Below are 24,591 nucleotides of genomic sequence, written 5' to 3'. Positions count from 1 at the left end.
CAGCATGTGATTCCTTAAATCCCAAGAGGAGTAACTACTGGGCATTGCAAGGTGCAGCTTCAAAACAAAAGCAAAGCAAAACAAAACAAAAAGCAAGCCCACCTTCACCTCCCAATAAAGTGGTCTACTTTTTTTTTTCAACTTGAGGGGACTTTGGTTCGTTTGAAACTGGACTAAGTTTAGCAAGATATGAGGGTTAAGGAACAACTGGGGGTTTTTAAGGAAAAAATGAGGGTTAATCATCTGCCTTGTATGCTCCTTACCAACTAGCCCATTATTCTACGATATTAGGTCAAGGTCAAAGACAGATATTTCTGGCTTCAGTGCATGAACAGGTGCAGCAGATTATTGAAAAAATAGGTTAAACCATTTTGATATTGAGCAGGAAAAGAATGGAGAGTATCATATTCTATTTTGGTTGGCAGGGGGAATTTGAAGGTATTCTGTGGAATGTCTTTGAAATGATCCCAGGGATTAGAAAGTCTCACTGTGCCTTAATCTCTCCTCTGGAAACTTTTCAATGATATTTTAGACTTTCATTTCAGTCACTCCCAGCATTTTTGTTTCTCTCTCTCCCTTGGGATCTCAAGGTCTCCAGAAAAGCAGCTGCTCACTCAATAGTTTTGGATTCTACATTGGTGAGATTTACAAAGGAAAGTTCATATGCCAATTTAAGGAAAGCTAAGGAAGGACTTGTTTGAAGGGTCCAGGTCTGCCTAGGAACAAAATGGAGCATAGTGAGGGAAAGCTATAGGATGCCGAAAGTACTGGGAAGCAGAAAGGATAATGATACTGCAAAGACCCTGGTCAGGGAGCTAAGAACACAGAGAAGATGCCAACTGAGTTATCAGGCCTTCTCCACAGGGACTTTCCAAACAACCACCTGAGTTCTCTAGTACTTTTCTCCATTCTAACCTTTCAATCCCTCTTCAGTGCGCATGAAGATATTCTAGCCTCAGCAGGAGACAAATGATGAGATGGAGCTGTATGCAAGGCGATGCCTGTTGTAGCTCCAGTAGCAAATTAATCTCAGTTCTTTATCCTATTAATGGAGAAACTGAGGCCAGAGATGTTTAATAACTTACAGTCTGCATCCATTCTCATTTTGGTCTTGCTGTGAGTCAGTGGGCAAACCTGGACGAGGATCCTGTCTTATCTTTCAGGATCAGAGGTGGGTTGAAGAGGGATTTCTAAAGGGATTTCAGGCGGGGTGGGGGGGTCTTGGCAGCAGGATTACTTGTGAGTTGGGGGAAAGACTCTTGACAGGATTAACAGGGTATAGCAGCTGCTTTTCCTTTCTACCAAGGAGATGCTTTCATAATAATAGGATCTGGGTGCATTCTGGACTGATTCCAAAGAAGTACAAGGAAGTTTTAGATAGAGAAGAAGTCAGAAATAGAGGAACAAGTGGGACTGTTTCCTAGGCTTTCACTTTCGCACACTCTCTTTTTCCTCCTGCAGATAAATGAGCTTCAGGGTGCACGTTTATGTGGCTTGTGTGCCAGCAGCCGGCACCACTAACAGAATAAAGGTTTCTGCTTCAGAACCTGGCTATCTTGTAATCCAGTTAAAACCCAGAGCCAGTAAGACGAGCCACACCACCTGTTTTGGGAGAGGACTTGAGCTCTAGCAGAAAAAAAAAAAAAAAAAAGCAAAGGGAGGGGAACAGCAAGGAGGCAGAAAAAGCATGATAGGGGAGTGGTGGTGACCAAGAAGGGTTTGTGACCACAGACTGTCCAGAGATTAGAAGAGATCCCTCTTGGGCCACCTGGAAGGCTTGGATGAGGTATGATGAAGGCCAAGCAAGGTCCTTCTTGCATAGTAGTGGCAGAGTTCACTGTGCAACCTGTCCTAATCTTGCCCCAAGCCAGGATAGGAGACATGCAAAATTCTGCCTCAACAGTGTTCTGCCACCCGGTGGAGAGTTTAATGTATTTAGAACCAGAACAGACATTTCTTCATTTCCACAAATGTTTCTAAAAGCCCAGAGATCCATAACAGGAAACCAGAGACACAAGCACCTAAGTATGTTTCTGTTTTCCTGATGGAGATATGTCACATTTTGGAGTTGTGGGGGAGATTACTATGCCTGCTACTGGCAGTTACAGACCCTGCTCAGTGCCCCAAGCCTCTTTTTGAAGAAGAAAAATCAAGGGAGAGATGAGGGAAATAATGCTCATTTAGGAGAATCACACACAGGCTTACTTTCCTGGGTTGTTTGCTTACTTTACTTGCTAAAAAAAACAATAATCAAGGGGCTCCTGTGAAAGTAAAGTCCATCCCTGTCCTGTGCTGTTGATATCCTAATTGACCCTAGAGAGTTCTTATCAGTTGCTTTCTTTCTACCACCTTTACAGTTCCATTTTCCTGATATGCCAGACTCCATCACCTACCTACCATCTTCTACCAACAAATTGACACCATTTGCTACAGACTTAATTATTTGCCTTATCTTTGATCGAAATCAACAAGATCCACAGAGTTGAGGGTGGGGAGAGCGTCTCGAGTGAGGAAATGCAGAGTATGCTCTTTCTCTTTTTTCTCTCTATGTTTCTCCTCCTTCCCTCTCTTTTTCTCAATACTCTCTCCCTTCCAGTTTGATCTCTTATTTCCTAACACGGTGATACACACACCCCACCCCACCACCCCCATGTCACAGATGTCTTCAGATTCCTTGCCCTCCAATTTTCCTGATATTTCATTGGGCCTTTGAGAAGCTCCTGCAGACTTGGGTCACTCACTGAAAACTTTTCTTTTCCTTATCTGGAGACTTCCTTTAACTGTGGGTGCCTTACCCAGACCAGCTTGATACCTCATGGCTTCTCTGAAAGGTCCTGCTGTCCCATTGAATACTGTAGTTCTCTGCTAGGAAATAAGAAATATCACTCTGCTTGAAGGAAAATAAAAACCTCCTCAGCTCAGATGTCATCACATACCAACTTCCATATACTTTGAGTGCTAAATGGGAATCTCTTTCTTCCAACAACGTGGTCCTCTTCTTGGCTTCTGGCCCTTCAATAAGCAGAATTTCAGGGAGGCTTGGCTGACTCAGTGTATCTGAAAAGGGCTTCCTCAGGCTTTTATTTTTTTGGCAGGCAATAGCGTCCCATTAGGAAAGATAACAACAAATACATCAACATACCAAAACAAAAGAAAACTGCAAGATCACGTGGCAGGGTGCGACAGTCACAGCAAGAGTGAAGAGTGTTCTGGTATGGGGCCACCTTGGTCAATCTGGGAAACTGGAAGCCTTGAGTCCGCCAGTGGAGCTGACACAGGCGATGGCTGGGCTACTTCACATCAGGACCTGGGTTCGTGTGTCGGGCAGGCGCAGCCCCACCAGCCCTCCACACACAAGCACAGTAGAGGCGAGCAAGATAGGGATGGCTTTGGTGATGCTGACCAGGGAGCCGAAAATTAAGTTTCCCAGGACAGCCGCTGCTTTGCAGAGGGCGTTCAAGAACCCAAAGCCTGTCGCCCTGCAAAGAAAAGAGACAAAGTTGAGATAGTGACTTCCAACTTCAAGTGCAATGACCCTGCACCACAAGTTTTAGGTTGCTCGCTTCATACATGCTTGAAGGAAACAAAAGTGTGTGAGCATTCGTGGAAGAAGTGAACTCCAGCGCAAGGCTTTTCCTGAACTCAGTCCTCTGAACTTTCTCTCTAACGACTCACTTGTCTTCTGCCAATGAGTCTGATTTATCATGAAAAGAAAAAGAAGTGAAATTACACCAACTGAAAGAATTTTTCTTTGCAGTTAAATATAAATGTATGCCATCTTAAATTTGTTGTTTTCTCTGAGTAAAAAGGGATATTTTTCTCTTTTGTATTTTGCTGTTGTTTTGGGGTCACGGTGCTTGAGGTCTACTCCCAGCTCTCTTGAAGGAGAGGGGTCATACTAGCACTGTAGAGGATTAAATAGTACAGTGGATCAAAGGGGTCAACTGTATGTATGCAAGGCAAAGGCATCATAAAAGGTGCCAGGGATTGAACTGAAGTTGACTGTATGCAAGGGAAGTGCTATAACACCAATACTATCCCTCCAGCCTCTCAGAACTTCTTTTTTTTTGGGGGATGGGGGGTGGGGCATGACAGCTGAAAGTTGGGTCAGCAGCTCTTTCTTTCTTTCTTTCTTTCTTTCTTTCTTTCTTTCTTTCTTTCTTTCTTTCTTTCTTTCTTTCTTTCTTTCTCTCTCTTTCTCTCTCTTTCTTTCTTTCTCTCTCTCTTTCTCTCTCTCTTTCTCTTTTTCTTTCTTTCTTTCTTTCTTTCTTTCTTTCTTTCTTTCTTTCTTTCTTTCTTTCTTTCTTTCTTTCTTTCTTTCTTTCTTTCTTTCTCTTTCTCTTTTTTTTTTGTGTCACACCCAGCTGCACTCAGGGGTTACTCCTGGCTCTGTGCTCAGAAGTCACTCCTGGCAGGCTCAGGGGACCATATGGGATGCCGGGATTTGAACCACTGATCTTTTGCATGCAAGGCAAACACTTTACCTCCATGCTATCTCTCTGGCCCAATCCTTTTGTTTTTCTTAAGAGATAAGCAGTGGGGCCAGAGCAGTGGCGCAAGTGGTAGGGCCTTTGCCTTGCACGCACAGACCTAGGACAGACCATAGTTCGATCTCCCAGTGTCCCATATGGTTCCCCAAGCCAGGAGTGATTTTTGAGTGCATAGCCAGGAGTAACCCCTGAGCGTCACAGGGTGTGGCCCCCAAAACAAAGAAACAAAACAAAAAAAGAAGATGAGCAGTAGGGCACAGCAGGTAGGGATTTTGCCTTGCAAGTGGCCAAATCCTGTTTTTTTTCCTCCAGCTTCCCATGAGAGAGACGAGAGAGAGAGAGAGAGAGAGAGAGAGAGAGAGAGAGAGAGAGAGAGAGGAGAGAGAGAGAGAAAGAGAGGAGAAAGAAAAGAGAAGAGAAAGAGAAGAGAGAAGCAATATCAACCAGAAACAAAGAATTTTTGTTTTGGTTTTTAGGCCACAGCTGGCAGTAATTAGGGCTTATTCCTGGCTACGCACTCAGCGGTCACTCCTGGTAGCAGGGTTTGGGAGACCATCTAGAGTGTTCAGGATAAAACCTGGGTTGGCCAGGTGGAAGGTATGCACACTAGTTGTACTAAGATAAGGAGGCTCACTATACTGATATCTCTAAATAAAACTATTTGAGGGTCTGTGTTGGGGATCAAGAAAGGAGGCTTCAGTGGAAGAACATCATCCTACACATTCCATTGCCCTACGCATTCGAGGTGGCCAGGAGGCTGACTTCTCTGTCTTTTAAAAAAGACACTTCTTGGGGCCGGCGAGGTGGCACTAGAGGTGTCTGCCTTGCAAGCGCTAGCCAAGGAAGGACCTCGGTTTGATCCCCCGGCGTCCCATATGGTCCTCCCAAGGCAGGGGCAATTTCTGAGCGCATAGCCAGGAATAACCCCTGAGCATTGAATGGGTGTGGCCCGAAAAACCAAAAAAAAAAAAAAAAAAGACACTTCTTGGGGCTGGAGCAATAGCCCAGCAGTAGGGCATTTGCCTTGCATGTGGCTGACCCAAGACGGACTGCAGTTCAATCCCCAGTGTCCCATATGGTCTCCCAAGCTAGGAGCAATTTCTGAGTGCATAGCCAGGAGTAACCCCTGAGTGTCACTGGGTGTGGCCCAACCCCCAGTCCCCAAAAGACACTTCTTGCATCAGTTTTACTGTAACAACAATTGAAGAGTAAAAAGTAAAGAGAGTAGAAATGATTTACTGCCTCACTCCCCATTGATCTGTTTTCCTTGCTATTAACAAGTGTGGGGCATCTATCTGTTACTGTGGAATGAGCAGACAGGTTATTTGTACTTTATTATTAACTAGAGACCACAGATTGAATTGAGATTCTTTCGTTGTGTGATAAATTTTTTTCTTTTTTTTGGTTTTTGGGCCACACCCGATGACACTCAGGGGGTTACTCCTGGCTATGTACTCAGAAATTGTCATCCCTGGCTTGGGGGACCATATGGTATGCCGGGGTGTGGGGAGCCTAGCTGATGAAACCTAGAACATAGGACACCTCAGTAATTCCTAATCTGGTCACCCACGTGACCAAAGGCGCCCATGCCTTGAGAACAAAGGAAATAGACAAATACTAAAGTAATTCAAAGCAGCCCAATACATCCAGCCAGAAAGAAAAATATAGAGCAACTTGCCTTTGTGCTAGCAAAAGGTTATTAGGATTACAGCTAATGTTCTATTTATGCTTGTTGAGTATAATTTATAGAACTCTGTTTGAATCTCATGCTTTCAAGTAAAACGTGCTCTCTACCTCTTTGCCCCTCCCTATTACCTGCCCCAGCTTATGCTAATGAATGCTTGTAACTGTGATTGGTGGAAAACTTGTAACACCCTCTGACGTATTTCAGCCCTTAAAAGCTGATTCCCCCCCCCGACAATAAATCCCTTTTGAACAGCATGTGCAGTCTTGAGGGCTTCTCTTACTAACTTCTCAAGTTCTTCTTTACAGGTCGGTTCTGCTCAGGCAAACCCACTAATAACTAGCAACCTTCATTTCCACACCCCCGAGGGTCGGGGGTCCCCCACGGGAGGTTGCACCGGGGGATCAAACTGAGGTCTGTCCCAGGTTAGCATGTGCAAGGCAAATGCCCTACTGCCTGTGCTACCACTCCAGCCTGTGTGGTACATTCTTTCGACACTGATAAACACATCATGTATCCAACTGCACGTACCACATAGAAGAATTAAGAATCCCTATAAAAAAAAAAAAGAATCTCTATGATTCCCCAATCATTCCTTCTTCCTCTACTTGGTCTCTATAATCTTGCTTTTCCAGAGTGTCATAAAGCTTAAAGCATACAGTGAGTCTATTTTTGTTTTGTTTGTTTGTTTTTGGGCCACACCTGGCAGTGCTTAGGGGTTACTCCTGGCTCTTGGAACGATGGTGGCAGAGGCAAGCCATCTGCCTTGCAAGCTCTAGCCTAGGACAAATGGCAGTTTGATCCCCCGGTGTCCCATATGGTTTCCCCAAGTCAGGAGCGATTTCTGAGTGCATAGCCAGGAGTAACTCCTGAACATCAATGGGTGTGGGCCTCAAACAAATAAACAAACAAAAAGAAATCACTCTGAAGGCTCAGGGAACCATATTGAATGCTGAGGATTGCTATCGTTCTGGTCCCAACTTCTACTACTGCTGCTGCTGCTGCTGCTGCTGCTGCTGCTGCTGTTGCTACTACTACTACTGCTGCTGTTACTGCTGCTGTTGCTACTACTACTTCTCTTCCTCCTCTTTCTCTCCACCCCCTCTTCCTCTCCTTCCTCCTTGTTCGTTTTTGGGCCATACCTGGGAGCGCTCAGAGGTTACTTCTGCCTCTGCACTCAGAAATCACTCCTGTTAGTGCTCAGGAAACCACACACTATGTTGGGGATTGAACCAGGTCAGCTACATGCAAGGCAAATGCCCTTCCTGCGGTATAATCGCTCTGCCCCCAAGATATTTGAAACTTCTACATAAAATGATTAAATTTTTATTCCTAAAGAGCCTGTTTTCATTTACCAAATAGTTCTTCAGATAAAAGTCTGGTGTGATACACAATATAAGGCCTCTTTACATTAGTGCTTCTGTTCCACAACATAAAATGGCCCTTTCCTCAGGGAAGTAATCACTCTATCAAATACTTGCTGCATTTGTGCTGTCTTCTCCAGCTCCCAAACAAGTGTTCCCCTTCCTCATGCAGCTATTCCTAACTTGGGGTCTGGATTACAATCTGCCTAACCTCACATAACCGCAGCCTTATCATGTGGTTGAAACAAGGAGCATTAGTGTCAACTGTAGTTCAAACATGTGGCACACCAATGCTAGAGCCATGCCCATGGAAATGATGACTCAACAGCTCTACTTACGAACCCAGTCATTGGTATTCTCAGAAGCCTGGTGTGATAAGGTATCAGCAAGGGTGGAGAGCCCTAACTTTATCCCAGAGGAAGTTTTAGCTTTAAATTGATTTGGGTTAACTACTATATACTCAAGGAAATGACAAAACATTTACCCACTCCTCCCACAAACCATTTTCATGTGCTCCCAATCATTGCCACATTTCTAAAAGTCAGACAATGCATATAATTTTGCTTTCTACTTTTTTTGAATCATTAAAAAGATATTTCTTTTTGTATTGTTGTGGTGTTTCTCTTCCCTTTTCCCTTTCTTCTCTCAAACTGATGTTGAGAGCCTCTAGAAGGACTCTGCCTATTTTTGGCTTATTTGATTTTTACCTCCATTTTATTTCTTTTCTTTTCTTCAAACAACCACATAACTTAAACCATCTAGCTCTACCTCTCAAATTGAGGGGGGACATAATGGATGGTAACAAGACCAAACAGTTGTATGATCACTAAGTAGTAAGCTAGACACAGAGGGGTCAACTTATACTAGTAGCCCGGGGGCAAGGGTGGGAGATATGGGATGCAAGCTGGGAACAGGGGTGGAGGGAGGACAACTTTAGTGATGGAAATTCTCCTGATTCAATGCTAATATGTACCTAAAACATTACTGTGAAAGATATGTAATCCACTTTGCTCAAAATAAAAATTATTATAAAAAAAGAAAAACCTAAATATTTGAGAAGATTAAAAAAACGTTTTCCCTATGTTGCATATGCTTGTTTTAAGTGAGTTGATAGAGCACAAAACTAAGATTTTTGTCACTATGCTGCTGGAGAACTGGGAGCTTCCCAAGATTGGGGAAATGTATACAAGTCATGGCAATGAGAACATCACATAGACCATCTATCCATTTAGATGCATTCATAGAAAATGGCAGGAAGTGGAGAACAGTCATGGGGAAATGTTTACCACATGGTTAGTGGAGATGGGAAAAGAGGAAGTGAAATTCTAACAGAGCTTCTCTGGAAATGGGGAACTGACAACTGGAAGTCTCTGGGAGACATAGCCTATAAATGACTAAATTAAAAAACTGGTCATTTCTTTCATTCCTTTTTTACTTGAATTATGACAGTAAAGCAGGAAGACCGAGCACCTGTGGCCTTCCAACTTCATGTAGTGGGGACTGACAGCAAATAAATAATGCCTTATAGCAGAAGTCTAGTTGGCAATTTGCTATACAATTAGTATAGCATTGAAAGGCATCAGTAATATAAGCCCACAGGATTTAAAGCAAGTTCATCAAGAATTTAATAGGACAGGTATGATTATTTAGGGCTTTAAACAACAATTTAGAAATACATGTGAGGGGCCGGAGTGGTGGCGCAAGTGGTAAGGCGTCTGCCTTGTCCATGCCAGTCTAGGATGGACCACAGTTTGATCCCCGGCGTTCCATATGGTCCCTCATGCCTGCCAGGAGTGATCTGAGTGCATAGCCAGGTGTAACCCCTGAGTGTCACCAGGTGTGGCCCAAATACAAAAAAAGAAGAAGAAGAAGAAGAGAAATATATGTGAGGTGTGATAACATGGAGACAATTGTTCATTGGTGACAAGAATAGTATTCAAGAGGTCAGAGTGATAGAACAGTAGGTAGGTCATTTGTCTTGCAGGCCCACCCGGGTTTGATTCCTGACATCCCATGTGGTTCCTGGAGCCAACCAGGAGTGGTTTTTAGTGCAGAGCCAGGAGTAATCCAACTGCTGCTGGTGTGCTCCCCAAAACAAAAACAAAACAAAAAATCAAGATATGCCATTGAATTGGGAAAAAAGTCGTCTCCTTAGCAAACATTTTCTAGGATTGGCAACAATTGAGCCCTTTGGGTCCTATCTCTTGACACCCCCTTCCCCCCAGAAAGGGGCACTGCTCTGTGACCAGCCCAAGTCTGATGGGCCTGTCAGCATTTTATGCTTTCTCCAGGGCTTTCCTGCAAAGGCTTGTTTGATCACCAAGAAGAGAGAGAACTTCTCTGGAGTCAAGGACAGACTGAAAGGGGCAGGAGTGATAGTACAGTGGGTAGGTCATTTGTCTTGCATGTGGCTGATCCAGGCTAATCCCCAGCATCCCACATAGTTCTCCAAGCATTACCAGAAGTAATTCCTGACTGCGCCAAGAGTAACCCCTAAGCACTGCTGAGTGTGGCCCTGAAACAAATAAACAAACAAGAAACCCAAAACAATAGCAGACTGAGGAACTGCTGTGGGGGTACACTGGTATCTCAGGTAATATTTGCTTCCACAGTAATAATTATTTGGGAGTGAACTCATTTATAAGCAGGAAACACATTTTTTTTTTATCTTCTTACTGTCTACTTCTGACAGAGATAATAAAGGGTTTGACATTTGCTAGAAGACAAAATTGGTTAATTTTTGAGGAAAGCGTTTTGATATTAACTCAACATGCTAGAACCATTCCATAGCTGACTGGTGACAGCAAAAGGGGGTGAGTAGGGGCATGGTTTTATTTACAGAGATCATGCTGGGAACTGAGCACACAGAAGGGGAAAAAATAGGTGATCACACCAGAGAGGCAGGTGTGCAGTGCTGGGGTACCGCTGAAAATACTGTGGAGCTTGGGGGTTCTATGCAGAGTTTTGAGCCAGTAAAGCAATCCTGGATCTCTTCAATTCTTGTGATGGATGCTCCTTGCCCTGAGATCCATGAAGGATCTCATAAAAATGGTTGGGGAAAATTCCCTTCCTTCCTTCTTCCTCCTCCTCCTCTTCCTCTTCCTTCCTTCCTCCCTCCCTCTTTTCTTCCTTCCTTCCTTCCTTCCTTCCTTCCTTCCTTCCTTCCTTCCTTCCTTCCTTCCTTCCTTCCTTCCTTCCTTCCTTCCTTCCTTCCTTCCTTCCTTCCTTCCTTCTTCCTCCCTCCCTCCCTCCCTCCTTCCTTAGCCCCCTACCTTCTCCTTACTTGATCTCTCCTGTCTCTTTTTTATTGCCATACCCTTTTAAAAAGTGTGTGTGTGGTGTGTGTGTGTGTGTGTGTGTGTGTGTGAGAGTTGGGAGGTGGGGGCTCGCCATAGTTAAGTGCTCAGGAAGTGGTACTGGGGATCCTGCACTCAGCCCTTTGAGCCATTCCCCTGACCCAATACAAGATTATTTTATTTTCAATAGATACAAGAGAAACTAAAAATATCAGAAGACAGTTACTTTCTGGTTTTCAATTTCTTGGGGGGAGGGGGAAGAATGCCAATTTGGCTCATTTCTATGACTTTTCACAATCACATCATGAGGCTAAATGACTCTTGTTAGAGTCCCAGGTCAACATACCTCCGGTCCGTGGGGTACAGTTCCACAGTGACCACATCAAGAGAGTTCCAGGCTGAGATTGTCAATCCATTGTACAGACATAGCATGCCGATCATCATGGACTCACTGGTGCCAAACCAAAGGAAGAAACAGCTGATCCCTGAGAGCACCATAGAACCACCTGCCAAAAAACCACAAAAACACTAAAAACAAACAAAAGGGCTTTTATTCCAGACACCTGGGGTCTTCAAGAGCTTGCAGTGAAATGGAATCATGCAGAGGGTCTGGTGGACAGACTGTAGAGGGGGCTGCAGAAAGCTGTGGTACATGGGTATTCACCTGTATGGAAGGTTTGTATCTCTAACTGCCTTCTGAACACTGTGAGCATGAAATGCACATCAATTACTCAGCTACTTAAGTGGAAAAATACATATTAGTCACACATAATTAGTTTTTCAGTCTGTAAGCTCATGGAAGCTGCTCAGATGAAATGTAATTAGATGGAATTTTCACTAAGATGTAGTTCCAATGAAGGGTTTGAAGGGGTTTCTCCTCTCGTCTGCAGGGTCTGTATTTCTTTTCTTTTTTTTTTTTTTTTTTGGTTTTTGGGTCACACCCGGCAGCACTCAGGGGTTCCTCCTGGCTCTAAGCTCAGAAATCGCCCCTGGCAGGCACAGCGGACCATATGGGATGTCGGATTCGAACCACCCTCCTTCTGCAATAAAGGCAAACGCCTTATCTCCACGCTATCTCTCCGGCCCCAGGGTCTGAATTTCTAAGAACTGGAGAATGTGCTAGAGAGTTGAGCTTTTTGGTTTGCAAGAAGAGCTCCTGAATGTCCACCTGAAACCCAGAACCTACCTAGCATGGTCAAACGACCAATTCTGTCCATTAGGAGAGCAGACACGATATTCCCTGGCAATACTGCTAAGGTCCCTAGGAAGTTGACAAAATAGATCCAGTAGGCACTGTAGTCATCATCGAAGCTGATCTGACATCCAGTTTTGTTGTGAGAAAATGAGCAGTTTTGAAACTCACTGTCAATGAATTTATATGACTCAAAATCTGTGGACAGAGAGGAGGAAAATGCATGAAGATTCGAATAACCTGATAGTGTAAACATTTTCTGACAGTGTATAGCAAGTCTGCTGAGAATTCAGAAAGAACAATCATTTACTGTAAACCTCTGAGGACCTTGAGCCTGGGCTGGCTCAACCATGTAGATCGTTGTTGCCCATGGAAGGCCTACTGTACAAAGGAGCCGAATGAAGAAATACCTTTATTGAAAAAAGAAACTCATTAACGATATCTTCCAATTTCTTATGGTTGTTGGTCATTGTGAATTATGATATTTGCTTATCCTTTTTTATGATGTTACTTCATTTTAATGACTGCGTTGCATAAGGGTGATGGTTATAGTACTAATGGCTTTCATAGTGCAATTATAAAAAGCAATTTGTTTCAAAATGTGTATGAATCAACCTTATAAATGTCATTTTTGTGGGTCTCTGAGGCACAGAGATGGAACAGGACTTTCCTTGGTCTCTGAGACCAAATTACTAATTTCAGTGCAAGAGTCTACTGGCAAAACTCAGCCTCCTTGAAGGTCCTTACTACTGACTGCTCTAGAACTTGGATATCACAAGGGGCTGCTTAGAGTGTAGCTAAAATGTGGTGAGCCTTAAACTCATGATCTGCTCCAAAGAGCTGATGATCAGAGAGTGGATAGTTTAGACCTATGTTTCTTTTCTTTTCTTTCTTTTTTTCCTGTTTTTGGATCACATCCGGTGGTGCTCAGGGGTTACTTCTGGCGCTGCATTCAGAAATTGCTCCTGGCAGGGGACAGTATTGCTCAGGGACAATATGGGATGCTAGGGATCAAACCCAGGCCTGTCCTGGGTCAGCTGCATGCAAAGCAGCCTGTTCTTCCCTTGGAATATCTTGAACCCCATATTTTTCCTACCAGTTGAGAAATGCTGATTTGGAAGACAGCAATAGCAATGTTAAACAATCCCCAAACACCAAGTTAAATAGTGTCGGACTGAACACTAGTTAGGTCCTCTCTATACCAGCACCGCTTAGTGTGGCCCTTTTATAAGAAAAGTCATGGGGGCCATAGCAGTAGTGCAGTGGTAGGGTGTTTGCCTTGCACATGGCTAACCTAGGATAGACCATAGTTCAATCCCCTAGTGTCCTATATGATTCCCCGAGCCAGGAGCTATTTCTGAGCGCATAGTCAGGAGTAACCCCTGAGCGTCACTGGGTGTGGCCCCAAACCAAACCAAACCAAACCAACAAACAAAAAAGTAAAGTCAGTTGTCATCAGACTATGCTTGCAGTCAAATTATTTCTAAGTCTTGGCAGTTCAAATGAAAAAGATGATTACTTAAAGTGCTTTGTAGGAAGCAGCATATAGTAAGTAAGAAGGTGCTTAATCAATGTCTCTCCCCCTTCATTTTTTCTTCCATTTGAGACCTTTTCCAGATTCCTTTAAATTATTGAGCTGAAAACCTGTATCTTACTGAATACACCTTTATATTATCTATTTTTGTTGGCTATCTTTCAGGCAAGTTTAATGAAAATAACAAATTCTGAAACCAGGATTATCAAAACAAATAAATTACAGGTTATTTGCTTTTAAAATTCAGCAGAGAGTATTTTTTCTTTTCAACTTTTAACTTTCAAGGTACATTTGTGTGTAAAATCTGATTAAGGACAAAACAAGCTTAACTTAGATCCAGAAACTCATTCACTGCACTTCAATATCCACTCCCCTCATAGCCTTTGCCCACACTGACATATAAACATCACATTTCTGTTCCATTCCCCCAGTCAGGACTAAGCAGACACCTACCTGTGTTATCAAACACAGTGTCAATAAAAGTGCAGTTCCTAAAGTAGGTGTTGAGTGAAGTCACATCTTCAAAGGTGCAGGCTTTAAAAACAGAGTCTTTGAAAGTGACAGATTTGAACTTGACTCCGAGGAATCTGCCCAATACACAGAGAAAATCTATGTCAGTGATTGAATCCACCAGAGTTTGAAACTAAGGCACACAAGTTAGGAGATGACATAACCCACTCTGTAGTCTCTTCATTATAAAGGTTTATGTGCTTCCTAAATTCTGGGCTGTTCCTTTCTCCTTATGTAACCTGTGTTCTGATGACCTCTGCTCACCAATATGATTTTCCACTAAAAAAAGGACATGAAATTCAAGGTAACATTAATGGGCTTTTTGCAAAATTGGTTTATGGCACATACAGCTGTGGGTTGACAGTTTAGAGATTACTTCAGGCTATTAATTGTTTATTTTGAACCAAAGCCTTTTATTTATTTGCCTGTCTTTATTAGAAAATTCTCTCTGGCTGGAGAGATAGCATGGAGGTAGGGGGTTTGACTTGCATGTAGAAGGACAGTAGTTTGAATCCTTGCATCCCATGTGGTCCCCCAAGCCTCCCAGGAGCGATTTCTGAGCATAGAGCCAGGAGTAACCCCTGAGCGCTGCCGGGTGTGATCCAAAAACCAAAAAAAAAATTTTTTTTCTCTCTCTGAGGTTAATGATTCCCACCTGAGGATGTACTCTGCTACTAACTTTGAATAAAGGTATATTTCCTGGGGCCAGAGTGGTAGCGGAAGCAGTAAGGTGTCAGCCTTGCCTGTGCTAGCCTAGGATGAACTGCAGTTCGATTCCCCAGCATCCTATATGGTCCCCCAAGTCAGGAGTGATTTCTGAGTGCATGGCCAGGAGTAACCCATGAGCGTCATTGGGTGTGGCCCACCCCCAAAAAAAGTCTATTTCCTCAGCTGAAAACCCAACCTAGGCTCCTTCATTCAAGAGTAGGAACTTCCATTTGTTCTGAAGACTTCATTTATTTAAGGAAGGATTGACTCAGGGGGGTCAAGATTTTTTCCAAGAGTATTTTTCTTCTTTCAGTTAATAGGTATTCCCTGAACTAACTAGAATGGCAAAAAGCTCTGCTTATTTTAGCAAAGTATAGAATGATGAAGCCTTCTCAGAGACATTTTTGTTGACTTAAAAGTGGGCCACTGAAAAAGGAAAGAAATGGGAGCCGAAGAGATGGCACAGCAGTAGGGCATTTGCCTTGCATGCTGCCGACCTGGGATGTATCTGGATTCAATCTCCAGCATCCTACATGGTCCCCTGAGCCTGCCAGGAGCAATTTCTAGCACAGAAACAGGAGAAACCCCTGAGTGCTGCTGGGTGTGGGCCAAAAACAAAAAAGAAAATATAGAATGCTTTAAAAATTGTTCTCACCCTCATGCTTAATTGCATATATCAGTTCCAAGTGCACTGTGCCACAGAACCGCTGCTTTAAAATAATCTTATTTCAAAAACAACAACAACAACAACAACAAAAGCAATCTTATTTCAAACCCATTCTATAATAAACACTACCTGGACCATAATATAAACTAGGGTAGGAGGATAAATAAGAGTATGTTTGATGATGACAAATTCCTGAAATGGAACTGGCTGTAGCAAGGGAGACCAATTTTAATTTTTGAATAGATAATATATATGCTAAGTACACATTGTACAAAATTCAAAATGTTGAAGAGAGAAAGTTATGTATTTTCTTGTACATCTTTTATATTTTTAAACTTTATTGATTGGCTGGTGGGCCACACCCGGCAGTGCTCAGGGGTCACTCCTGGCAGGCCGGGGGACCGTATGGAATGCTAGGAATCAAACCAGGTCCCTCCCCAGTTAGCCGTATGCAAGGCAAATGTCCCATCCCTGTCCTATCTCTCCGGCCTTCTTTCTTGTACAACTTGAAGGCACTTAACTCTCTTGTTTGGAGAGAATCATTATTGCCAGTTCCCAGTTCCTCAAGTAAGATATTAACCCGGCTTGTCCTCCTGGAAGTCTATCTTGGAGATTATTCTATATCAGTACCTAAAAAGAGTCATATCAAGATGTTGGAGAGAAAAATTATTTTTTGTTTTTGAGCACATCTGGTGATGCTCAGAGGTTACTCCTGTCTATGAGCTCAGAAATTGCTCCTGGCTTGGGGGACAACATAGGATGTCGGGGGATCGAACTGCAGTCCATCCTAGGTCAGCTGCGTGCAAGGCAAATGCCCTACCGCTGCGCCACCATTCCAGCCCCTGTTCAGAATCACTCTTAGCAGGCTTGAGAGACCATATGGGATACCAGGGATTGAATCTGGGTAGGCCACATGCAAGGCCTTCCCAGCTGTGTCACTCCGGCCCATGAGAAAAACTAATTTATTTTTTGGTTTCAAATATTTTTGTTTTTGTTTTTGTTTTTGTTTTTTTTGGGCCACACCCTGTGACGCTCAGGGGTTACTCCTGGCTATGAGCTCAGAAGTTGCTCCTGGCTTCTTGGGGGACCATATGGGACGCCGGGGGATCGAACCGCTGTCCGTCCTAGGCTAGCGCAGGCAAGGCAGGCACCTTACCTCCAGCGCCACCGCCCGGCCCCGGTTTCAAATATTTTTACTTTTACTTGAATATAATTACAATCATCTTTCAAGCTTCCATGAAAAAGTTTTAAAGTTAGTGAAATAAAATAAACAAAAACCCTACAATGACAAAATAAACTTAATTCAAAATTTTACTGAATTTGTATGTTGAATATTTAATATATCTTTGTAAACTGAGTGTATTAAACTTATTGAGAAATTAAGAAAATTTTAAAAGAAATTTCAGAAAGTAATGACTTCTTTTTGTTTGTTTGTTTGTTTTTGGGCCACACCCGTTTGATGCTCAGGGGTTACTCCTGGCTAAGTGCTCAGAAATTGCCCCTGGCTTGGGGAGACCATATGGGACGCCGGGGGTTCTAACGTTGGTCCTTTCTTAGCTAGCGCCGGCCCCAAGTAATGACTTCTTATGCAAATAATTACTTGGGAAGAAATATTTTTCTTTCTTTTGAGAAAAACGAATTTTAAGAAAGGAAGTTAGTGAAATTTTAAATGTTCCTAAAAACAACGAAAAATTGATCATAGGGTCAGAGAGATAGTTTAGGGGTTAAAAAGTACTTGACTTGCATGTGCCCAACACTGGTTTGACTCCAGGACCAAATGGGACCCTGAGCATGGCCAGGTACAGCCTTGGAGGCCTTCAAGTGCCTCAGGTAACCTGCATAATTCCTGGTGCTGCACTGTGAAACAGCATCACATCCCCAGGCCCTTGCACTGAACTGCTAGACCAGTTAATTAAGAACCGCAATGAGGGGCCCAGAGAGATAGCACAGCAGCGTTTGCCTTGAAGACAGCCGATCCAGGACCAAAGGTGATTGGTTCAAATCCCGGTGTCCCATATGGTCCCCCGTGCCTGCCAGAAGCTATTTCTGAGCAGACAGCCAGGAGTAACCCCTGACCAAAAACCAAAAACCAAAAAAAAAAAAAAAAAAAAAAAAAACCCAAAAAACCCACAATGAGGAGTCCAGACCCCTAAATTCTTCGGCCCTCAAGCCCGAATTCTATCACCTTCTAAACAAAATGTTTTTCCAAGATTTCTGAAGTTTTACTATCATTTGTTATTATAATGCTGATTTACATACTTCAGAATCACTAAATATCCTAATTATACCATTAAAATATTACCCCCCAAAATGAGTCAAAGACACAAAGATATATATTAAAAACTTCTAAGAAAGTGACATGATTTTTTTTTTTTTGGTTTTTGGGCCACACCCGGCGGTGCTCAAGGGTTACTCCTAGCTGTCTACTCAGAAATAGCTCCTGGCAGGCACGGGGGACCATATGGGACACTGGGATTCGAACCAACCACCTTTGGTCCTGGATCAGCTGCTTGCAAGGCAAACGCCGCTGTGCTATCTCTTCGGGCCCATGACATGATTTTTTTGTTTTGTTTTTTGAGTCACACCCGGCGGTGCTCAGGGGTTACTCCTGGCTGTCTGCTCAGAAATAGCTCCTGGCAGGCACGGGGGACCATATGGGACACCGGGATTTGAACCAACCACCTTTGGTCCATGCTTGCAAGGCAAACGCCGCTGTGCTATCTCTCCGGGCCCATGACATGATTTTTTAAGTAAATCAGTTTCACCCAAAAATTACATTCCTGATTCTAAGATTTCTGCTGAAAAATAAGTAGTCTTGAGGCATTTTTCTGTGGGAGAGTAAAGGTGGTCCTTGTGGTTTGGATTAGGGTTAGGCCTCTCCCTGAATTGCCAGTTCAAACAATTATCTCCCTCCACATCAATCCTCTCCTCTTTGTGCCTCAAACCATAAGGATCCCACAAAATTCTTTTTCATCTTTCCAAACTGGGTTTTGCCTTGGAAAACTGATTATTTTAGATTTTCACTTCGAACACACTTGAAATTTAGATGGTTTCCTAAGAATAATATAAACCACTGGGAACTCAGACCAGTATTGATTTTTCTCAGACAACAAATAATGAAGATAACAAATGACCTTGTCCAGGGCTTTCTTTTGTCCCTGAAAGAATGAATCAAAACCACTTCCCTCAGCTTTATTCTCTTGCTGCATTGAGGCACTACAAATCCAGGCTCAAAAAAAAAAATGTGATTTGCTAACTTATTTTGTATTTTCAAAGTCCTTAACTGTCTTTACTTGAAACCGAACTTTCTTTAGCTCTTGCTCGTTAGTTGAAACTTTCTTCATTAACAACCCCGATTGTTTTTGTTTATTTTTCTGGTCATACCCGATCATATTGAGAGGTTGCTCTCAGCAGTGTCCAGGGGATTCTTTGGTGTTAGGAGTCAAACTCAGGTCTCCTGCATGCAAAGAAGACGCTTACCAATTGAGCTATCTCTCTGAACTGGATTCCACTTCTTGATTCAGCACATTGAAGAAAAAATTATAAATGTATTCCTCTTTTAGAAGTATAGAAGCGGGCCCAGAGAGATAGCACAGCGGCGTTTGCCTTGCAAGCAGCTGATCCAGGACCAAAGGTGGTTGGTTCGAATCCCGGTGTCCCATATGGTCCCCTGTGCCTGCCAGGAGCTATTTCTGAGCAGACAGCCAGGAGTAACCCCTGAGCACCACCGGGTGTGCCCCCTCCCCCCCAAAAAAGAAGTATAGAAGCATATGGAAGTGTCATCAGATTACAACTCAGATTTATTTGAATTAAAAAATTCTAAAACGCATCTAATTTTCTCATAATCTTCATTTTTCAAGAACTTAATTTTGTTTCTCTCCAGGCCTCTAAATTTTCATTGTTCATCAGCCCATTTCTTTTTCTTTTCTTTTCTTTTCTTTTTTTTGTTTGTTTTTGGGCCACACCCGGTGATGCTCAGGGGTCACTCCTGGCTGTCTGCTCAGAAATAGCTCCTGGCAGGCACGGGGGACCATATGGGACACCGGGATTTGAACCAACCACCTTAGGTCCTGGATCGGCTGATTGCAAGGCAAAGGCCGCTGTGCTATCTCTCCAGGCCCCCATTTCTTAATAAATATAAATAAATTCAAATTTAGGTGTAGTAGTTTTTTTTTTTTTTAACTTGCTTTTACTTCTCTGTGTTCAGGTGTCACTACCAGTGGTAAAGGGAATCAAACTACGTAATGCCTGTTCTATCTCTTTAGCCCCCATATATCATTTTAAGAGAAGTAATGGACACATGTGCATCTTTTTCTTTTAAACTATTTTGTAAATATTTATATTCAGGCTGAAATGATTAAATATACAAAACAAACAAATCTATGCAAGTTTTAGTGCAGTGAAGGCTAATAAAGAATTAAGCTAACAAGTTATTTCAAAGTTTCTGGACCTGCCATTGTCGTATTCCACTCCAGTATGGATCTGATTTTCCATTGTAAAGTTAATACTGAAATTTGCATATTTCTCTCTCTGCACCTTTCTCATTAGCGATGCATATTCATCTGACTGTAGATGTTTAATGACATCAGGGAACCAGACAGACAGTCCATAGTACCTGCAGAGACAATGAAAGACCAGTTGTGTAAAGGAACCAACAAGGACTTCCCTGATGATTTGAATAATAGTTCCACAAAAAGCACTCTTGATTATGAACAGTTCCATAACACTGTAAAAGATCAGCGAGTAATCTTAACCACCTTGTCACCTCTACAATGAAACCTGAAGCATCAAGCTAGAGAGATGGTCTGGGATAATTACCTGTAGAACCCAATTTAAATAATTCCTGAAATTCTTTTCAGGGAAGAAATACGTCTAACAGTCCTATCCTGTGGGATGATATTTTTTTGGTACTTTTTTCCCCCTCCCTCACCAACCAGCTATGCTGAGGAACCCCATATCCTAGGTGAGAGAGAGAGGTTGACTAAAAAATAAGAGACTGAAAAGAAATGACTCAGAAAGGAAAGGCAGTCTCAAATTGCACTACTCTAAAGTTGACAGAATAAAAATTTAAAAACCCCAACAAATAGAGTCATCCCATTTGGAATATCTATCATGGATAACGTGGAAGAGCTTCAGTTAATTTTTTTGGGGGGTCACAGTTGACAGCTCTCAGGGGTTCCTCCTGGCTCTATGCTCAGAAATCGCTCCTGGCAGGCTCAGGGGGCCATATGGTATTCCGGGATTCAAACCACCATCCTTCTGCATGCAAGGCAAATGCCCTACCTCCATGCTATCTCTCCAGCCCCACTTCAGTTAATTTTTTTCTTTTTTTTTAAATATATTTTTTATTTAAGTAACATGATCATAGTTGGGTTACAGTCACAAACAGAACACTCCCTTCACCAGTTGTAACATTTCCCTCTCCCCCTTTTCCATCCCCTGCCTGTATTCGAGACAGGCATTCTACTACAGTTATTTGTTTTTAAGTTCAGTAAATTGTATTTTTTTCCCTTAAAGGATAAGAATAAAAAAATATAGTAAAGGTGTGATAGTGGCAATTGCTGTTGTTTGCATAGGTCTCCTTTGTATATCTCAGATGTATTCCCTTAACATCTATAACTCTTTTCGAACATCCTCATATAGTGACAGTTTTGCCCACTGGTTTTGTTATTTGATTGTTTTATTTTCCCCCTTTAAGATCTGTTTTATAAGCAATACTGGTAGTAGAGTATCTCTGTATAGATTTCATGTTTGAGCCAAGTTACAGGGAATATTGGACTTTTTTCGTTGGCCCCCAGATGTATTGCTTCTCTTTTGCATAGGCACATTAAAATGAGAAAATAATACACATGCAAACAATTTCTTATCTAATAGAGATGGGAACACAAATTTGGTAATGCAATTAGGTCTTATACCCCGAACATTGGCATAATGATTTGGCTTAGGCCTCAGAAGAATGGGCATAGCCCACACACACCTGACAATGGATATCATCTATGGAAACAACCACAATTGTCTATAACATTGCCAGGATCCAAGCCTCTACCAGAGAAGACCTACCACTGCTTTGGCATTGACTTACTTCAAAGAGTGCTTCAGTTAATTTTTAATAGATTAAACCAACATCCACTGTAAATCACTGAACACTAGGCAGTATTTGTGGTTTTTAGCACATCAGTGAGAAAATAATAAAATTTAAGAGGTGGCCAGTAAATAAAGAAGCAAATATACTAAATCTGATTAAGTATTCATGAACTCTTCACATCTTGAGAGGACTTTGGTTTTCTTTGTGCCTTGTCAGTGTTTACCATATAGTAAGCACCTAATCTATATTTAATTTACAGCCTTCTGTTTCTTCACAGATTAAAGATTTTTCTAGAATTTAAATGCTAAATTAAAACTAAAATTTAGCAGCATGGCCAAGTGACATAACAGAAGGAGCTGTTAGCTCTCTTTGCCTCACTTTCCTTGTCTTTCTTTTTACCTCACAGCAGTGAGAAACTTGGGTCATCTGAAATAGCTCCAGTTTTAATTTTAAGGACATTCAGAGATGGAACTTTCATCTTAAATGTTAGGATCTATCAGGCAGTAAGAGTCAACTGATCTGAATAAGTTGAATAAGTTATACCTGAAATTTTACAATATTGTAAACCAATAACATTTGATATGTAAAAAATCAAAAACAAATCAGGCCAACTTAGAATTGTACAGATATATTTGAAAGTCACTAGATCAACTCTTAATTTTTCTCCCCACCTTTTTGTTGTTGTTCTTGTTGTTTTGGGGCCTCATCTGGTAGAACTCAGGGGTTATTCCTGTCTCTGCACTAAAAAATTATACCTGGCAGGCTTGGGGGAACCATATGGGATCCTAGGGAAGAAACCTAGGATGCAAAACAAGGGTCCTATTCATTAGGCTATTGCTCCAGCCCCATTTTTTTTTTATTTTGGTAGTGTAAATCTGGTATTGTTTAGGGTTTATTTCTTTTTCTGTGCTCAGGGATCACTCCTGGCAATGCTCAGGGAACCATACTGTGCTAGGGATTGAACCTGGATTGGCCACATGCAAGACAAGTATTATTATTATTGCTCAGTTCCTCTCCACCTTCTCTTTATTTAGGGGGGTGGTGCACATCTGGCTGATGTAAAGGGATACTCTTGGCTTTGCACTCAGGAATTACTTCTATCAGTTTTCATGGGACCATATGAAATACTAGGGACTGCACCTGTGTTGGGCCATGTGCAAGGCAAACTTCATACCTGCAGTACTATTGGTCTGCCCCACATGTGTGTTTTATTCTGCTGATGGCATGCAGTTATTATGTGGCCATGGGCACATGTCAGGGAATAGACACATACCAGAAAATAGAATTGTTTAAAATCTATGTTCTTACAGATTTCCTGAGGGGGCAAGATAGAACTTCATTCTTTAAATAATATTTCCCAGTATATAAATGGAAAATAGCAAAGTGAAGGAGTAAGAGAGTACAGAGGCACTTCCAGTTTAAAGGAGGTGCTCTGGCAGGAGTCACTGAGAGGGTGGCTTGGAGGTAAGACTCAGAGGAGATAAGGAATTGAGCAGGCCAGGTGTGTGGACAGCATTCTGTGCAGAGGGTAGTGAAGGGCTAAGATGGAAAGGATGAGGCATGTTCACGGAGGAACAAGTATGACTGCAGCTGAGCAATGAGGATAAAAGTGGTGGTGGATGGAGGAGGGAACAAATCATACAGAAGATTAGCAGACTCTATACACAATTGACTGATTTAGCAACCGAGCTTCATGTCAGGAGAAAAGAAGTGGTTTGCAAAAAATTTAATTTGTCAGCAAATCTAAGGTTAGAAATTTTTTCTGAGCAGGTTAATAGAAACAAACAGCACAAGCAAAGTGCAGCAAGATTGGGAATTACTATGAAGAAATAAAAGGGTGTCACTCACCAAGAAGTGAAGTATCACTTACCCAAAGGACAGAGTGAACCAAACAATTGTAAGCTTGATAGTATTTTCTCTGACAGGGTAGTTAAAACATCTCCTAAAAGTCAGCCAAATCTGTGAAACATTTGAGATTTAGTTTTGTTTTTAATGCAATTATCTAGGTAATCACACCCCTCTCTCCTCAGTTCCCTCAACCTAATTATTACAGAGTTATCTTTGGTTAACATACATTTAAACATAGAATGCAAATGACAACAAAATATAAATACTGGAATTTAATTTATTTTTATATATAAACCACATTTGGCAATGCTAGGGCCCATTGAGAAAATACCTGGGTGTTCTTGGGGGTCTGGAGAGCTGGGAACCAAATTCAGGTTATTTAATATACCAGGTGAATGCTCTACCACTTGAGCTATTGGCCTGGCCTCAGGAGTTTTCTTTGTTCAGCTTCCGGAGGCCAGTGGAAAGAGTCAAAATTGATCGTACCTTCACTACTAAGGCACCATCTTTCCAGAGATGGGAAGTCATGGTTACGCAGCTCACCCCAAAGAGACCCTATGATCCACTTCTAATCCAGGTATCCAGGAGTCCTGAGCAAAAGGGCCCCTGCTCATGGAACTGGTCTATTCAATCCTGCCTTTAACTAACCTCAAATATACCAGGTGGTCAGCAAGTCAGGGCAGGCTTGTTACTTACTCCGTACAGTTCTGAGCGGATCCGAACAAAACACCTTTTGTACCAAACTCCAGTGTCACTCTCAATTTCGACCAGTTCATCTATTTGTTTTGGGATTTTTATTCTGTTTACCTGTAAAAAAAGATAAATATAGCAAAACCTGCTGAGTTCTCTCTCAGAGACTAAGTTTATAATATTTCTTTCTCTAGTGAGGTATAATTAATCTAAGACAATAGAATGCAACATATATTAGGTGGACAAATTGATGACTAGGTGTTTGATCTAAGACTTGATGATGACCGTATCACCATAATAAATCTAGATAACATCTCTTCAATTCTAGTTACATTTCCCCTGTGATGAGGTTCATTAAACAAGCAACATAAAAGTGTTACCTTTAGTAACTATTGTAGTTATTCATTATAGTCCCATTAATTATTTTATTTATTTATTTTTTGTTGTTTTGTTTTGTTTTTGCCATATTTGGCAATGCTCAGGACTTATTCCTAGCTCTGGATCACTTCAGTAGGGCTCAGGG

The 24,591-nt window shown here is 42.1% G+C and overlaps 1 protein-coding gene across 1 annotated transcript in view; it reads right to left on the bottom strand.

The window, feature by feature from the left end:
- Positions 1-3,078: 3,078 nt before the first annotated feature.
- Positions 3,079-24,591, bottom strand: part of SV2C (synaptic vesicle glycoprotein 2C) — a 264,723-nt gene continuing 243,210 nt past the window's right edge. Inside the window, exons 7-13 of the mRNA XM_049768762.1 lie at positions 24,075-24,185; positions 23,401-23,489; positions 19,896-20,060; positions 14,014-14,147; positions 12,021-12,224; positions 11,181-11,340; positions 3,079-3,479 (exon numbers count right to left, since the gene is read on the bottom strand). Coding sequence (XP_049624719.1) covers positions 3,296-3,479; positions 11,181-11,340; positions 12,021-12,224; positions 14,014-14,147; positions 19,896-20,060; positions 23,401-23,489; positions 24,075-24,185 — 1,047 coding nt within the window. The 3' untranslated portion in view covers positions 3,079-3,295. The remainder of the gene's footprint in view (positions 3,480-11,180; positions 11,341-12,020; positions 12,225-14,013; positions 14,148-19,895; positions 20,061-23,400; positions 23,490-24,074; positions 24,186-24,591) is intronic.

The sequence above is a fragment of the Suncus etruscus genome, chromosome 2 (genome assembly GCF_024139225.1).
Source record: "Suncus etruscus isolate mSunEtr1 chromosome 2, mSunEtr1.pri.cur, whole genome shotgun sequence".
In the NCBI taxonomy this organism is placed as follows: Eukaryota; Metazoa; Chordata; class Mammalia; order Eulipotyphla; family Soricidae; genus Suncus; species Suncus etruscus.
The sequence above is the reverse complement of the archived record's forward strand: the minus strand, read 5'-3'. Positions and strand labels throughout refer to the sequence as shown.